Source organism: Notamacropus eugenii, chromosome 7 (assembly GCF_028372415.1).
Source record: "Notamacropus eugenii isolate mMacEug1 chromosome 7, mMacEug1.pri_v2, whole genome shotgun sequence".
Lineage (NCBI taxonomy): Eukaryota > Metazoa > Chordata > Mammalia > Diprotodontia > Macropodidae > Notamacropus > Notamacropus eugenii.
This window is the reverse complement of record NC_092878.1, coordinates 29,694,947-29,712,733: the sequence shown is the minus strand read 5'-3', so window position 1 is coordinate 29,712,733 and position 17,787 is coordinate 29,694,947. Positions and strand designations below refer to the sequence as shown.

The 17,787-nt window shown below is 42.0% G+C and overlaps 2 protein-coding genes and 1 long non-coding RNA gene across 11 annotated transcripts in view; 1 reads left to right on the top strand and 2 right to left on the bottom strand.

Annotated features, from left to right (window-relative positions):
- Positions 1-558: 558 nt before the first annotated feature.
- Positions 559-8,221, bottom strand: CCNDBP1 (cyclin D1 binding protein 1). Of its 2 annotated transcripts, none has more exons than XM_072624529.1 (11): positions 7,873-8,221; positions 7,697-7,756; positions 7,413-7,492; positions 6,083-6,164; positions 5,692-5,788; positions 5,451-5,524; positions 3,778-3,854; positions 2,910-3,163; positions 2,098-2,158; positions 1,203-1,249; positions 559-967 (listed from the first exon to the last, which is right to left on the bottom strand). In XM_072624529.1, the coding sequence occupies exons 1-11, from the start codon at positions 8,219-8,221 to the stop codon at positions 859-861; spliced, it is 1,290 nt and encodes a 429-aa protein (XP_072480630.1). In that variant the 3' UTR covers positions 559-858. The 2 variants fall into 2 exon arrangements, with proteins under 2 accessions (XP_072480630.1, XP_072480632.1); XM_072624531.1 differs by having other exon boundaries at positions 7,866-8,100.
- The window catches only part of TMEM62 (transmembrane protein 62), a 52,824-nt gene continuing 43,244 nt past the window's right edge, over positions 8,208-17,787 (bottom strand). For 6 of the 8 annotated variants that reach the window (XM_072624521.1, XM_072624527.1, XM_072624524.1 and 3 more), the window contains 3 exons: positions 16,470-16,574; positions 13,649-13,767; positions 8,208-8,964 (listed from right to left, as the gene is read on the bottom strand). In XM_072624521.1, coding sequence (XP_072480622.1) covers positions 8,632-8,964; positions 13,649-13,767; positions 16,470-16,574 — 557 coding nt within the window. In that variant the 3' untranslated portion in view covers positions 8,208-8,631. Of the gene's footprint in view, positions 8,965-11,838; positions 12,840-13,648; positions 13,768-16,469; positions 16,575-17,787 lie in introns of those variants that run through there. The other 2 variants (XM_072624523.1, XM_072624522.1) reach the window with 2 other exon arrangements.
- LOC140514329 (uncharacterized) lies at positions 8,799-12,927 on the top strand. The gene is made up of 2 exons (XR_011970548.1): positions 8,799-8,880; positions 11,066-12,927. It is a non-coding gene; the product is annotated as an uncharacterized lncRNA (long non-coding RNA).

Below are 17,787 nucleotides of genomic sequence, written 5' to 3'. Positions count from 1 at the left end.
TGAGCAGGAAAGCACAAGCTCTAACATAGAGCTCTTATACAAAGCAGGAAATATCTCTGGGTTTGTCATCCAAAGACTAGCCAAGATAAGTTTGGAAAAAGTAAACAGGTTATCCTATCTATTTTTTTCTTTTGGGGGGGTTAGGGAGAAAGGCATGGGGGTGGGTACAAACCAGAATCTTTTGAAACCATCTATACCAAAGCACAGAAGGGTCACCATCTGCATTAGCGAATGCAGTATACACATGTATGAAGCCCTAGATCTTGTGCTGTACTAGTTACAGTGAATGGTGGCTCTGCTTTTACTGTTAATAAAACCAAAGCAAATGAGCTCAATGCAACAAAGCAATCACAGTGATTTGGGTCAAGCTTTTGGGAGCACGCTGATTTTACATGCGGCAAGATGTAGAGGACAAATATAAACTCCTTGGAAGTGGAGATTGCTTCATATTTTGTATCTGCACCTTCAGCACAAAGCAAAGTGCCTGGAACAGAGAAGGCGCTTAATACTTGATGACTGACAGACTCACAGAACTGCCATTATAAACCTGGCATCATCTTTGGAAACAAACAAAAAAAGATATTTTATTGTAAATAAAGAATATACAGGACAAAGCTCTCCAGGAATCCAAGTAACATAAATAGGTCATATCATCATCTTTTGTTTCCGCCCATAAAAGCATCGAGCTCACAGTGTTCACACACATTTAACAGTCTTGGTTACTTGATGGCCTTTGGACACAGCCTTCCTTTCTAAGTGCAGTCTACAGCTCTCCTGACCCAGGAAGCTTGTTGGCTCCATCACAACAGCTGACATCAGAGCATGGTTGTGGCACCATGAGAGGAAGGGGAAGAAGCCTCAGAGTTCACCCTGGGTAAGGTTCTTGATTTTGTTCATGTTGTGATCAACGGCACTTGAGAGAAACTGGATCCAGTTTTCTTCTTCATGGGGACACACATGACTTGCCCTGAAGAGTGTGAGGAGAAAGGAAACTGAATTCTTGATAGTTCCAAAGGACAGCCCATCCCCCAATAACCTTTCCTAGAAACTTCCTGGGGGAGCAGAGCATCCAATAGGACAGTGTGATATGCAGTCCACGTCTACCATTATCTGCTCACAGAAATGAGAGCTATGGTGGCTGAAAAAGGATAGCTCTGAACCCATTTGCATACTCTCTGAGGGTTTGGGAACATTATACGTACTTTGTGATTTCAAGAACCTTTTTCAACACAGATGCAAGTTTTGCAGCCTGTAAGTTAAAAGTAGAGAAATAATTCATTCTATCAGCAGAAAAGGAAAGCAGAGTGAAGGGTGAGACAGAGGAGTAAGTCAAGTCACAAAAGGTCAACCCCGCCTCACCTTAAGTCCCCCAAGGTAGACAGCCTGGAATACATGCCCAGCTGTCAAGTGAGGTGACTGGTATTCCCTCTCACTTTTCAATTAACACACAGAATTTTTACATGCACCAATATCAAGGTAACATGATATAAGCATGTATAACAAATTCTATACATTTTAAAGTGAAAGATTTAGAAGAATATTAAGAGATAAAGAAGAAAATACAAAGAACTTTAAAATTAAAAGAAATGTTTAAAATAATTCAGCACTTTGTAATTTTTTACTTGGTTAGACAGAAGTAAGTGTTCTGAAATGTTTTTTCCAGCTCTATCAAATAATTTTTTGGTAGTTTGATTGATATGGCACTGAATAAGTAAATTAGTCTAGGCAGAGTTGTCATTTTTATTATGATGGCTCGGCCCATCCACGAGCAAGTGATATTTTTCCAACTGTTTAGATCTGACTTTATTTGTGCGAAAAGTGTTTTATAATTATGTTCATATAGTTCCTGGGTTTGTCTTGGCAGGGAGACTCCTAAGTATTTTATATTATTTGTAGATGGTTAACAGTCAAGCTGGGTTTATGAAAAAAAAATTGCATTCAATTTGTTAGATAGTTTTATTTTTAATTTTCAAGGCTATGAAGGAAGGAGCTAATGATATCTGCTACAATCACAAACAAATACACCGCCCCTTTGAGAAAACACCACAGAGAACTAGAAATGCACGTCGGCAGTTGCTCCTCTCCCATAATACTTACATTTAGTCGCACAGCCATTCGATTCAAAGGTGGATACATGCTCAGAGCCAACTCATCCACACTAGAAGCAGAAAGCAAGAGTCAATAACAGCAAAACTGAAGACACAGGCCCAGGCGGAGACTGGTGAACAAAAGCATTTACAGTAAAAACACAAATCAGGCTTAGACATTCAGGCATTCCCCCTAAATCTCCTGCCTCTGTTCCCTAAAAACGCTCCAGACAGAGAATCCTGACAGAGCTCCTAGTAGGATGCAATTAAACTCAACACCTATAGCTTATACATATAATATGTACTAGCAATATATCTGTGCAGCTGTAAAAACTCCATTTGCATTTTAGAGGGAAAGTGTCTGATCCACTACAGAAATGGGAGGATGGCACCCCAAGCAGAAGCCAGGGTGCCAATGTTTCCACACATCTAGCTACATTCATTTATTCATTCATTCATTGCCTTGGTGATACACAAGGTTCTTTGGAACAGTTGGGGAAATAATGTATTATGGAAGTTCAAAGGAGGGAAAAAATGTGTTTTGGGAAAGAGAGGGGAGACCCAGAGACAGTTTCATGGAAGAATAGAAATCTGAGTAGGCCAAGAAGGCAGAACTGGGAGGTGAGGGGGGGTGGGGCCGCAGGGAGGTTTCCAGCATAAACAAAAGCAAAGGGATGAAGTACAGGGCAAGTTTGGAGACCAGCAAATAGTTGAATTTACCTGGAATGTAGCTTGTGTTATGAAATATGGGGCCGGGGTGGGGGGGGAACAGAGAGGATGAAGAAAGCTGAAAAGGTCAATTATCTCAAGCTGAAGACTTACCTAGGGCTGATCTCATTGGAAATGTCTACAATGTCATCGAGCTGGGCAACCTGATCAGAGACAATTGTCTTCCCATGGGTCTCCACCGATGACCTGACTTTCTTGAGGCAAGCTTTAGAGGCTTTCATCAGACCCATACATGGGGCTAAGAGCTGCTGGTCCTCTTCTGACCAATAGGTGTCCCTATTACCCCGAGATCCCAATTCATCATCTTCCAAGATGTCACTGTAAGGGTCTCCACCATCCCCTTGTGCCTGGAAGACAATATATTAAATTTGGGTAACTATCATATTAAATTCTCAGGGGAAAAGGCATCTAATTCTCTTTGGTTCAGTCCCACCCACTGAGAGCCAAGCCTGTCTTCCAGTCATTATCAAAATAAACAGTAACAAAAAAGCCAAACTCCCAAGCTATTTTGGTAAGAGCTACAAATTTAAGCAATTATGCTACTGTAACATTCACATAGTAAGTTTTAATAAATGGCATAGCAGAAAAAGTACTAGATCCAAATCCTGGCTCTACCATTCACTAGTCAGATGACTCTAGGCACATCATTAATCTCTCTGAGCCTCATTTCTTGATCTGTGAAATGGATATAGTCATACTACCTATCTACCTTTTAAAAAGGATTAAGATAATGACCATAAAGTACTACGCTGTTATTATAATTATAAGCTGTTTTTATAATTAGCGATACAAGAATTAGGTCACAAATTAAGCAAACAGTGGAACACAGGTTAACACAGTCAACAGAGTGAAAGTTGGATTAAAATCAATTCAGTTAACGTTTAGGAAACTGCTTCTTCACTTTAAAGCTACTTGATTTCCATTCATCTATTACCTAAGAGGTTGTTTTCCAGTGATTTACCTGCTCCATTTCCTCAAGTGCATCCTTCACTACCCTCAGATATGAAGCCAGCGTTAAAAGGGCTGCTGCTTTGTTATCTATAAGCACAATAAGAGAAACACAAATTAAAGGAACATCCTGACAAATTCTCTAGCATCTTACTAGGAACGAACGATAATTTCTCACTTATAGCAGCTCTAAGGAGGGGATAAATGTTTCAGTGACACCACCATTCACCAAGGGTCCCATGTCTGAAAGCTCAGTGCTGTCTTTGATTCTCTCTCCGCTCTCTCTCGTATCAGATACCAAGTTACCTTAGCACATATCTCACATCTTTCCCCTAATCTCTAACCCCAGTTGTTGTTCAGTTGTGTCCAACCCTTTGTATCTTGGTAAAGATACACAGTGGTTTGCATTTCTTTCTCCAGTGGATTAAGGCAAACAGAGGTTAAATGACTTGCCTAAGGACACCCAGCTAGCTAAGTGTTCGAGGTCATATTTGAACTCAGGTCTTCTTGACTCCACGTCCAGTGCTTTACCCAGTGAGCCGCCCAGCTAATCCCTCAGTACAGGCCCTAATTCCCATCTGCTTGGATTATTGACACAGTCCCCCTCTATTTCACACTTCATACTACTGCTAACATAATCTTTCTTATGCATCTGGTCGTGTCATTTCCTGCTCAAAAATCTTCAGTGGCTCACTAATGAATGCTGGATACATGCCAATTCTTTGACCTGGCATCTAAAGACTTCCACCATTTGGCGCTACTTCCCCCTAGCCTTTCCCAATTTTCTCCCATAATACTCTCTGCTACTCCAACCAAACTGAACTACTTGCTTGGTCCCCTTTCACACTCCATGCTTTCCTGTTTTTCTTTTCTCTCATTATTTAATTATGTGCTGGGAATGCCCTCCCTGTACTCCTCTGCATATGAATTCCTGTCCATTCTCTAAAGCCCAACTCAAATGCCATCCTCTCTGGGAAGTTTTCTCGGTCTCCCAGCCCCCTGCACTTTTCTGTACCTTATGTTTTTTTCATATTACTCTGTGTTAGGTATGTTGGGATGTTATATGTATATCTCATAATTCTCCTACTTAACTGTAAATTCCATGAGGATAAGAGCCCTGTCTTATGTAATCTTTATATCTTGCTTCCACCCCCACTGAGCAGAGGGCTTTGTACAGAGAAGTATTTAACAAAAGGTTTTATGGAGTTTGAACGTAAAACGTTTTCCACTGATACCCTCCCTTTTCAGTATAAAAATAAAGTCCCAAGAAGAACTAAAATGCTTAAATCAGGGTCCATTTGGAAATCACTTATTCCAAGAGTGTCCCATCAGAAACACCTGGCTCTATCTAATGACTATTTCAGCAGTGTTCCTAACACTATGAGTAAAACTAGGTACATGTACCCCAAATATTCAACAAATATTAAAATTCCCTAATGGAATTTGCACAGAAGGGAGAGGGTAATTTGGGGCATTGAGAAAGGAATAATAATTGAGAAGACAGTAACATCAAATCTCCTTTTTCTAACTTTCAGCAGTGACAGCTAATTTTTTAAAAGTCTCTTACTTGTTAAATCTGGATTACATTATGAATGCTACAAAACTGGAAGTGAGATGTGAAAAGCACCCATTCCCTCTCATATAGCTGAATACAATCATCACCACACCTCCCACTACCTCACTCACCTTTTGGGAGGTGAGACACCTGGTCACATGTTTCCCAGATACTGCCAGTTGATATTAGATACTCGTGTGATATGCTAAAGAGCAAAAACAATGAGGATATCAACAACTCAAATCCCTATCTCCTAAAAAGTATCCTTCCTGACTGACCCATCCTGATGCCCAAAAGAAAATTCACAGGGGTTTTCCTTCCTTCCCAGGCACTATGAGTCCCACAAAGTAACAACTAGAACTAGGTCATTACCATTGAGGTCGAGCTCTGACGATCACCTCTGCAAGCTGGGCCATCCCCTCCACTACATCCACAATGGTATCTCGAACCATTTTTCGTAATGTGATGCCTGCAACCAAAGCCAAATTTTAAGCATCCTAGAGGTCTTTCAGGGAGAAATCGTTTTCTTTGAGCAGATAGTCTATACGCTGCAGGGTAGCAGGCAGTACCTACACTTCACAAATGACCTGCCTTGTCCTTCCTACTGCTCATCAATCCCATTAATTTGTAGTTTTCTGACTAGAAAGGTAATAGTGTTCTGCCCAAAAGAGATCCGGCACAAGAATCCTGCTAGAGCTTTCACTCACTCATTCAAAAATTATATCTTGAATACTTAAGTATCTACGTGTGCAAAGCAGGTTACCTTGATCTTTGGGAAGCCAGTAGTATGTAGAAACCTCTGCCAACACAGCATTCTGGATACTTTCACAGAGTTTCCTGCAGTCCTACAAAAAACACAGATCCATTCCAAAATGAGGAAATTAAGAGTGACATGATGAAAAGCAACTGCCCTAGAGAACTTCATCATTATCTATCAAGCATTTACTGATCACCTACTCAATACTATCCAGGGTTTGGATACTGAACACCCATACACCCCAGTCAACAAAATATCTATTGTATGAAAGAGAAAGAGTTAACACTGTTTCAGGATGCTGAGAACCTACTCTGAATCACACACACCAAAATTTTGGACAGCCTACTTTTGGGGAATCCCAACTTAAACCAGAGGGTTACTAGAAGAGATCTAATACTCCTCACGTCTATTTTCCTACAGTGAGTCTTTCAGTGATCTCCTGCTCTTAATTCTATACGCACAAAATTAATTCAGTGCTATAATTCTTTCACTTTAGCACTCAGTTCATATTAAGCAATAAAAAAATATCAGACTAAAACACATTTCTTTCTCCTCTTCCCCATATGCTTAACACGTTGTGATTTCAGAACACAATTTTCGAGTCTATTTTGTTAAGTTCCTATAAATAAAGGGATTTAAGTTAAAAACGTTCCAGACTTCTAGAAGCTTATACATCCAAACAAATTATGATTAGAGAACAGGCACGCACACATAACACTGTAAACTATATGGAGACGTAGCATTAAAATCGACTGGAAACTAAATCCTACTTTTACTTTTCACCCTGGAGTGAAGAAAAACACTGAAATGAATATCCATATTTGCTATATAGATATCTACATAAAATGATGTTACACTGTTAATTCATGATGTCTCTAGGATTTTCCAAGTACGCTATAAAAATTTTAGAAAGAGGAAATTTTTGGGGGGAAAAACCCCACTATCATTATCCTGTATTTATGGTCTGCTTTTTATCCAGGGAACTCAGGCACTTTCCTATCCATCATTTCAACTTACTGCTGGCATGAAAGGGGCAGACTTGGACAAGTTCATCACTGCAGGTGAGGTGAAAGTGGAAAAAAACAGATATATCGAATCTTGATGTGTGTGTCCATGTGTACGTGTGTATATGTATATGCATACATACATACTTATAGACTACAGTCTATGCACAGACTTCCTTTCATGGAAACGAACAGCAGGGGAAGCTTGCGGATAACCTTACCCCACCTGGGGTACCTGGCTCGGTAGAAACCTGGGGGCTCAGCTGCCTTTGGTTCTAGACAAAAGCAGGGGAAGAGAAAAGGGGCGGCCCACGGGCCCGGGGCAAACCCACCTCGGGGGAAGGCAGGGGCGGTCTCGCGAAGGCCAGGCTCAGCTTCGTGGCTTCCTGGGACACGGCCAAGGCCCTCTGGCCTGGGGGAGGAAAGGCTCGATGGGGGAGGCGGCGGCGGGCGCCGAGAAGGGGCACGGGTCCGGGCTGGGCCGCGGCCCATATCCCCACCCTCCCGGGCCGCCGCCCCCGGCTCCGGTTGCCCTCCCGTCTCCCGGGCCGCGGTGTCCCGGCGCCCAGGAGGGAGCTGCGGACCCTCCCAAACGCCAGAGGCGGGCCTCACTCACCGAGCTGGTCCCAAAATCTGTGCGCATCGAACGCCTCCGCGGTCTTCCGGGCCTCGCCGTCTGCGGAGGGACGGGGCGGCTCGTGAGAGAAGGGAAAGAAGGGGCCCGGACTCCGGCCCCGGCCCCGGCCCCCGCCCCGGGCCCCTCCCGCCGCAGCCCAGGCCCTCACCCCGCACCCGCGGCAGTAAGGAGCGCAGCACCCCGATGAGCCTCCGCAGCTGCGCCACGGGCTCCTCCGGGCTCGGTCCCGCCGCCCCGAGATCCATCGCGCCGAGCTTCACAGCACCAGCAGCCGCTCAGTCGGCGCTCCCGTAAACCGCCTGCAACTTCCGGAACGGAAGCCCTAGACCTCAACTTCCGGCGCTCTCTGCCCGCTTCCGGCAACAGACTGAGGAGCCGGCTCCGCCTCCCGCTACCGGACGGTGGGCGTGTCTGAGGTGCCCGGTGACCAATGGGTGTTCTCCCTCCCCCTTGTCTCCGCCCCTCGACCGAGATAGAGCTCTGGACCGCAAACAGCTTATTCATTTATTTGATTAGTTTTAAACAGTCCCTCCAGTGGAGGCGGAGAGCCTAGAAAACCGGAAGTTCAATTAAACCATCTACAAGCCACGTGGGGCGGGCGCCGGGGTGGGCCCGACGCGGCCGGAAGGGCCTCGGGTCCGAGCCCCGCACCCCCGATCCCGCTCCCGGCCTCCCCCGGAAGGCGCCCTCCCGGTGCGGCATTTCCATTCCACAGTTCAGTTCATGGCTTTGCTTCCATGGGGTAAGCAGCAGAATCAGCAAGCACAGCATTAATCGGGGCCACGTTTGGAGACTCGCTCTGAGGGAACCAGCCCGCCGGCCGCCCCAGCCGCAGCGGGACCCGCCGCCCGGTCGGCCTCCGGAGGGCCGCGGCCGGGCAGGCCCACGCTCGGCCGCTCGCGGCGGCCTTTGGGTCACTGCCTGTCGGGGCCCTGGTGGCTTCGCAGCTCCACGGCGAAGGCTCTGAGCTCCCTGGGGCTCAGGGTCCAGGCCAGACGAACGAGGATGGGGGCCAGCAGCGCCAGCCAGCCGTACGTGGGGGAGAAGACGAGCGCCGTGGTGCCGTAGGCCTTCCAGAGCAGGACGCAGCAGCCCAGGTGGCAGAGGTAGAAGAGCCCCGCGAGCGCGTGGCCGGGCACGGCCTTGAGGTATCTGCCCCGCAGGTGAGTGGAGAAGGTGTGGCCCTGGCAGCGCAGCAGCAGCGTCCAGCACAGGTAGGCGGAGAGGGGTATGATCACTGTAAAGATCTGGAAAAGGAAACAAGGATTACCAGCGGTCTGGCGAACGGCCCCGGGCAGAGTCCGGCTTATCTCCCGGGAGTGTCACCGAGGACTGGACGGGCTGCCCCGCACGTGCCGCAGGCCTGGTGCCGGCCCAGACACTCACCAGGCCCGAGCGCTCCGTCAGCAGAGAGGATCAGGGTTGGTCACTTCGCCAATAAGAAAACTGCTTTTCTCTGTGAACTAGAAAATCCTTTCACACCAAATTCTGTTTTCATCATCACACGTTCATCATCTGAATTCTCACCAAGGCAACCAAACCCGCAGGATCTTCATTCTGACAGCAGCAGGGAACGTGCCCTGGGACTGAGAGGTTACGTGCCCACCACGTGCCCGGCACCATGCCAGGTTGGACATGCATAGGGAGGCAGCATTCTTGCCCTCCAGGAGTTTGCCAAGGGGAGAGACCTCATTTAGGAGAGGGCACCAGGGAGGCAGGTAGGGACTGTACAAGGTGGAGGTGAAAGGGAGGCCAGGCCACGTGGCCTTGAAGGTAGTGGTGGACCCCAAGGGTTTAAATCCCTCCTCAGATAGGCACCATTTCGGACCCTGAGCAATCCACTTAACCCCTCTTAGCTCTAGTTTTCTCATTTGTAAAATGTGGATAGTAAACAGAACCTCTCACGCAAGGTTGTTATGAGGGTCAAATGAGAGGATAGATGCCATTTACTATGAAAATGTCAGCTATTATAAGTTATGCAAGAGCTCAGTTAGGAGATAGAATGTTATGTGTAGCAGGAGTAGGGAACCTGTGGCCTCAAAGCCACATGTGGCCCTCTAGGTCCTCGAGTGCGGACCTTTGAAAACAGAATCTGGCCTCAAGGCCACTGGTTTCCCACCTCTGGTATAGAAGGCCAATTTCACCAGAACAGAAAATACTTAAGGGGAGTAATATGAAATATGAAATAAGATGGAAAAAAGGTGGGAGTCAGATTGTGGAGGATTTTAAATGCCAGGCTAAAGATGAAGACTTTATTAACTAGAGGGAGGCAGGAAAATATGATCTAATCTGTTCTATGAATATCAATATGGCAGCTGTATGTAGAGGTTGGATTGTAGAAGAGATGGGGGTGGGGTGGAATGAGGCAGGAAGAATAATTAGAGACTACTTTTACTAGTCTAAGAGGTAATATGGGTACAGATTGTATGAGTAGACAGAAATAGATGGATTTATGAAATAAGATTTAACTGATTGGGGCAACTAGGTGGTACAGTGGCACCAGGCATGGATTCAGGAAGACTCATCTTCCTGCGGTCAAATCTGGGCTCAGACACTTATTAGCTGTGTGACAAGTCACTTAGACTTGTTTGCCTCAGTTTCCTTATCTGTCAAATGAGCTGGAAAAGGAAATGGCAAACTACTCCAGTATCTTTGCCAAGAAAACCCCAGATGGAGGGATGAAGCCAAGATGGCGGAGTAAAAGCAGGGACTTGCTTGAACTATTCCTACAAAGCCCTCCAAATACCTGTTTTAAAAAAAATGACTTTAAACAAATTCTAGAGCTTTGGAACCCACAAAATGACAGAGAAAAACAAATCTCCAGACCAAGACCAGCTGGAAAGTCGACAGGAAGGGGGATGATAAAAGGGAGGGCAGACTGGGGGAAGGGGTAATCAGAATGCATAGCATTTGAGGTGGGGGGAGGGAAGAGATTGAGAGAAAATTTGGAACTCAAAATCATGTGGAAATGAATGTTGAAAACTAAAAATTAATAAACAAACAAACAACAAAAAAAGAAAACCCCAAATGGGGGTCACAAAGAGTCAGATATGACTGAAAAGCAACTGACTGGCTATGTGAACTGAGGAAGAAAAAAGGGTCAAGGATAGCTTCAGGCCTGAGAACTTCTAGGCTTGTTTTTGATGTCATTCAATGAAATAATACTTTAACGAGTAAAAATGTAATGAATTACTTTACATATTTCCCATGTACACACATCTATCTCCAAATAGCGTTGTGACTTAAATTTTCCATTTCACTGTAATGCCCCTTGGTCTCTCAGTCCCCTGGGTCACATTAAGGTAACATTTGTACATCTAAATGTTTTTATTTTCTCTTCATTCTTAGGTAATGGATGAGCTTAGGCATGGAAAAGGAAAGTACAGAAACTAAGAGGAGGAAGAGTTCCGTCTGCTTTCTGGATAATATTTCTGTATAAGCTTTATGTGTTGGTTGGTGTTTGCTTCAGCAACCTTCATTATTACCTTTAAGGTTCAAATATCTAGTGGCTCCTATTATCTAAGAACCACTAAAATGCCTTTTCTGGTTCAATATGCCCCATAAAGAGAATACAGAAAAGAGGAAGAGATAATGGGACTAAGGAACCAGTCATTCCCTATCTGAGGTGAATCCTTTCCTCCCTGGAGAGTATTTATCTTCAAAGACTTTCTTTATAGATGCATAACTTCTTTAATAATAATAGTGCTTCTAAAAGGAAGCCAAACTTTGAGTAACTAAAAAGTCAATAATAGTCCCAGAGAACAGATAGTGAAACATACCTCCCTCTGCAGGAGTACTTTAAAGGAAGAACAGAAAATTTGCATACATTGTTGGAGGTAGTCCCTGTACTGGGTTTGAGTTTTTGTATTTGGCCTTTGGGGTTTAGTTTTTTTTTTTGGCCTCAACTATTTCCCCTTGTTATAAGAGAGGTGTATTTTGTACTTGTATGGTAGAATACATCCAAAATTTTTAAAAAACAAAAGATAGTAATAAGATATTATTTTAAATAATAGTAAAAATAATTATATATCATAGATAGGTGCAGGTTTTTAGCACAACCATTATTATCCCAATGTAACTTATATCCCACAGATTTCCAAATAAAATTTAACTTTTGTAACTTTTCAATTTTAAAATATCAGTAAATTTTATTTCTTAACTTTTTTTCCCTTAAAAAAAGATCGTGAATATGTAGCAACTGCTTTTCATTGGTAGTGCTACTGGCCTAGATAAGGAAGCAATTTAGAGAAAATTAAAGTGTACTGTCAGAAGACCTGAGTTCAGATCCTACCTCAGGCACTTAACTAGCTATGTGACCCTGGGCAGGTCACTTAACTTCTGTCTGCCTTGGCTTCCTCAACTATAAAATGGGTATTATAATACCACCTAACTCAAAGGGTTGTTGCAAGGATCAAATGACATATTTGTGAAGATCACAGCATAGTGCCTGGCACATAGCAGATGCACAATGAATGCTCATCCTCCTTTCCCTTGCCCCAGTGCTCATGGCAAAGTTGTTTTTCTTGGCCAGCAAGGAGGGGGGGTAGAGGTGGGCAGGATTGTTTGACCAGGAGGAATCTCAGAACACACAGAATTGCGTGGTGGCAGTGCTACAGGAAGGGTGGGAGACCTGTACACAGATAGTTTCTCTTCAAGAACACCCCATGTTTGCCGAGCTCTTTGTGAGTTCAAAATCTGACATGTTTTGAGATTAGTACACTTGTGTAATAGATGAGGTGTTTTTTTTGCTTTTGTGAATATTCCTGTGTGTGATAAGTAAAATTTATGTTAAAGAAGATAATTTATTTTCTTTATCCACTATCTGTAATATCATAACATCAATAATTCTGGGGCACACCTAGCAAAATTTACAACAACAAATTCACAACAAAATTCACATACTTCGAGAAACATTGGATTACAACAATGTAGATGGAATCAACAACAACAAAGAAACTGAATACTCTGTAATTGTAATGAGCAAGCATGAAGAAATGAGAAAATATATCTCCCTTCTTTATGGAAGTGGAGGAGTATACACTGCTAGCAGCTGATATGTCAATTAGTTTTGGGGAAAATGATCCTTTTCCTCTTATTTTTTGTTTCTAGGTAAAGCCACTGGCTGGGCAGAGAAGAAAAGGAAATATTCAGAAATGAAGATGATAAAAACAAAAGATATCAATAAACATTTAAACACTTTTTAATGAAAACTTTAAAGAACTATGTGTGTCAACTATTATGACCATAATTTCACTTGCAGTCTAAAATTAAACTATGTGAATTGGTATTGTAAGATTCTACCAACTCCCCTCAACAGTAAAAGAACAAAGATTTTGCTTACACACACACACACACACACGCTTACACACACACGCACACACACACACACATACATACACACACACATACAAACACACTCCTATGCCCACATAATATCATCTTTTCCAGCTACCACCAATGGGGGTCTTTTAGGAAGACCAGAGTTCCATAAGCTATGCCAAAAGAGCTTCAGGGTAACTTCAGCTAGATTCAGGCAGTGAAGTTTAAATCCAATATTGGATTTTGCAAGTAATTGTTTTTCAGGACTTTCTAGCTGGAGTATTTTTTTTGCGGAAGTAAGTTTCATTCAGTACCATTGTTAATCTAATGTTCTCATTCTTGAACATATTGTTCTTTTTTCTGGGCAGTAATAACTTTGGGCCACATTTTGGTCAAAAGGGAAAATGTTCCCTGTATGTCTTTCTCACTGAATCTCTATAACAGGGCCAGAGATCTCATCAATGTGTCAAATGACATGCCTCATTTTAATCCCAGCCCCATTTTAAAGTATTTGTTATTCTAGTTTTTCCTTCTACTAAAAATTACATCTTTTATTGAAGGAAAAATTTTTCATGGCAGTATGATTCCTGAATTTTAACCCATGACTCTTACCTGAATAATTCCAATTACATATGTCATGCTGCCTTGAAAGAAATGCCCATCAACAAGTACCCCAAAGGAAAAGCAGCAGCCAATTTTACCATCGATAATTTCACCAACAAACCACGGGCCTGAAAGGGACATTAGACAGGAAAGAAGAATAAGTAGGTGACATTCACTGACTCCTAAAGATACATGTAGGAGAATGATGAAGACAAGAAAGAACAGGTTCAGGATGTTGGAGTCATTCCTGAATCAGCTTTCTAGGTACTGGAAGATCACCGACTCATTATTAGATCTGAGACTGGCATATTTGTGTGGCAATGATATGAAACATTTGATTTGTGTCTTCTTCCCACATGGCTTTTTTTTTAGATTTAGTCCTGCTAAGTCACATGTTTTAGGTAGCTAACTTCTTCCCTAAGCATTTCTGTATCCAAAGATGATATATCTTATATTTTCAGTGAGTAGCCTTCAAACTCATCATTTTCCAGGAAAAGTCTTTTTTGAATAATGTCTACGGTATGACACTCATTCATCTAATTTATCTCATATCTCATCTATCTAATATCAGAGGGTAGTTTAAGGGGATGGTTGCTGTGAATTTTCTAGATAAGTAAAATTTGCCCTTCTAAGCACAAAAACCATTTATTTTAACCATTTCTGATTAAGTTGAATGATTTCCTATAAATTAACCTTTTTGATGACCAGATACTTTTATGTATTTCCATTATTGCACAGTAATGTAGGTAGAGCTTATCTTGCTCTTCCATGGAATTCCCCAAGAATGTTGTGTTTTTACAATGGATGGTGATTCTGTTTTGTTTTATTCAGTTAGATTTTTTTTCTCAGCATGTTGCTTTGCATTTTCCCAATAGCTTCAAAAGGGCTATATATCAATTTAGTCTCAGTCCTTCCCTATAGTCTCAAAAAAATCAATTTTATACATCTCTTCTTAAAGGAACACATTAGCAATGAAAAGTGGTTCCTGTTGGCTAGGGAGAATAGCTTTTTCAAAAGCACATGCAATCTTTGCAGACTTACTTTTGTATAATCCCCAATGAAAATATCTTAGCCTAAAAAATGATTGCCTTTTATTTTCTAGCATTGACAAAAGAAACAATTTCCACACGATGTTCTCTAGCTCTACATTGTTTCTTCTTCCTCTTTATGATTTCTTTTCATACCCTGAATATCTAAATAATATCTAAATAATCAGGTTTGCTTCTCAGTGGTGGAGCACAAAAAAGACCTGGACAATTTCATCCCCTCCCATTTATTCTTTCCAGAAGTTCAGAGTGGAAGTGTTTGCCCCCAGGAAGATTTTTCTCGATGGATGCTCTATATAGCCATTACACAGGACAGAGCTGTGCACCAAACATTTTTTCTGTAACCATAACTATTTTCTGTCTTCTCATGCTGAAGCAGAAGAGGAAAAAAGTTGCAAAGGGAAAAAAAAACCTTGCAAAACTTGCAAACTGTACTGAAACTATACATGTATCAAGTAGTAGGTGCTTAATGTTTTTGTGGAATGAATTAATGTTTCTGACAATGGGGTTTGATCACCAAGTCACACTGGCAGATCCGTGTGGGACTTGAAGGACTATTTTGTTTCTATCTAAACACAGTGACTTTCTTAAAGCCCTGGGAACAGTAGTAACTCCAGTGGCTCCCTATTACCTCTAGGATCAAATATAAAGTCCTGTTTGGCTTTGAAAACCTTTCACCATTGGTCCTTTTTCAACCTATCCAATCTTCTATCTGACTCGCTGCCATGTCCTCTATAGTCCAGCAGCTTCTCTGGCCCACTTGGGGTTACAAAGGCACTTCATGCCTTTGCACTGGCAGGCTGCCAGTCTTGGAAAGCTCTGCTCCTTCACTTCCACCTCTTGGCTTCACTGAATTCCTTTAAGACTCAGCTCAAATCCCATCTCTGCAGGAGGACTTGCCTTGCCTGATCCTCCTAGCTGTTTCTGCCTTTCGTCTGAGATTATCTTCCATCTACTTTAGACTCAGTAGTTATAGGTTGATTCCTCCACTAGAATGTAAGCTTCTTGAGGATAGGGACTATATTTTTGCCTTTCTTTCATCCCCAACATAGAGTGCAGTGCCTGGCATATAGTAAGAGCTTAACAAATGTTTGTTGACTAATTAAATGCTTCAAAGATAGTTTGGATAGGATTTCAGTTCACTGACCTCAGTTTCTTACTTATCTATGTTTTAGGCAGTACACACACTAAAATGTTAAGGCTTATTTGCTATTTTGCTTTTACACAAGTGAAGTTTTTAGATTGTCTCCTCAATATCCTAACAGTCAAATTGCCCTAACCTAATATACCCTAAGCATTTCATGGTAACAGGCCGGGCAGTGCAATGAATAGAACACTGAACCTATGGTCCAGAAGATCTGAGTTCAAATCCAGCCTTAGACACTCACTAGCTACCAGATAACAGGCAGTGACTTCAGGTAGTCACTAACAGGCAGATAATACTGACTTCATTTAATCTCTTTTGCCTGAGTTTCCTAGTCTGTAAAAGTTTAAACCTCCTAGGATTGTTGTGAGGATCAAATGAGATAATATTTGTAAAATACTCAGCATAGTGCCTCCTGGCAGGTAGTAGGTATTATATAAATATTAGCTATTATTATTAGGAAATAGCTAATCAACCAAGACCATCATCCCAGGAAATGTCTTGTAAAGATAAACATGTCACTTATTAAATCAAACCCTATATAGATGTTGAGAATTTTACTTAAATACTTTTTCCATCATAATCTTTATAAGCATCTTGAAAGAATTTTCTAAAACATCTGGTTGACTAGGCTACTTACCCAAAGCTATATAAAAATTCAGGAACAACACACTATAGCAGAAGATGTCTGTTTTGCTCAAGACATTAAAGGAAAATATGGTCAGGCTTATACATCCTGGAGTTCCTAAACAGAGTAAATTTGAAAAATCCAATAAATATGAAGCACAGTTCAATTTCTTTAAAATATCTTCTAGAAGAAAGGTGCTAAACTCAAATAGAAATAGATCCCTGCAGATAGCATATTGACCTAGAAAACCACAAATTATCATTATTTATGCTATACTGTATTTTGTTTTGTTAAACATTTCTCAGTTACATTTTAATCTGATTTGGGTTGTGGGGTGAGTTTAACACCTCTGCTCTAGAAGTATATGGTCTATAATGATTTCTTGTGTGCATTTATGTTTTAATAAGATGATCAAATGTCTCATGAAATGTTTCTTGTTGCCTCTACGAATGTAACAAAATCAACTTCAACCACTCCTTTATTTGCCTCCTCAAAGAGACTGTGAGCCATCCTTCTATTTTTGTGTTCTGGTTTCAATTATAGTAATTATGTCAAGATTGAGGTTATTGAGATGCTCCAGTAGTATGTGTACCCAGTTATTGGACAAGGCCTTTACATTTTAGATGATCAACAGCTAAGTCAATACTTAAAGACAGCCTAAAAACTGTGTGTGATTCTTAGTACCTTTTGATATTCTTTCCACCACTGTGACACCATTAGTACAAACATATGGAAGGGAGAAGAACAGGACTGAGGGCAGTTTTGTCTTTTTCTTTGCCAAGTAATGCACTAGAGAAGCAGCATAAAGGATGCCAACCAGAGAGATAGATGATCAGACAAAGTAATCAGTGGGGATAACCAAAGGGCAGTTCTCATGCTCCACTGGTATTCTTGATGTGAAGGGGTCTACAGGAAGACCCTAGCACACTGGACAGTCCCATATAGGATTTCCAGCAGAAGGAGTCTATATTTTACTTAGCAAAAAATATGGAGGTATTAAAGATTTCTGAATAGAAGATTGATATGTTAGATCTATGTATAGAAAAGATAAGTTGGCCGAAGGATGACTGAAGAGGGGAGAGTAGACATGAGAAAGTATCTTATATGGACTTCAAGAAGGCATTTCTAGCAGTTTAAATGACCTCTGCTTAATTAGCACAACAAAACTTTAACATTTGTACTTGAAGTTGGGTTGAAAGACGCAAATCTTACAAAAGATTTTTCAGGTATGGATTCATTAAAAGGCTTAAAAACCTACTGGCAGTGCCTCCCATCCCTCAGTAACATCAATGAGATAATCGTCCACCTAGATGATGTTTGGCAAACAAAG

Excerpts from the sequence above, each read along its gene's own strand:
- CCNDBP1 (XM_072624529.1), bottom strand. The coding sequence starts at position 8,221 with ATGAATAAGCTGTTTGCGGTCCAGAGCTCTATCTCGGTCGAGGGGCGG. Across the intron at positions 5,789-6,082 it reads CTGGCTTCCCAAAGATCAAG|GCATCACATTACGAAAAATG; the intron begins GTAACCTGCTTT and ends CTTTGGTTGCAG. Across the intron at positions 2,159-2,909 it reads TCCAATGAGATCAGCCCTAG|TGTGGATGAGTTGGCTCTGA; the intron begins GTAAGTCTTCAG and ends TTCTGCTTCTAG.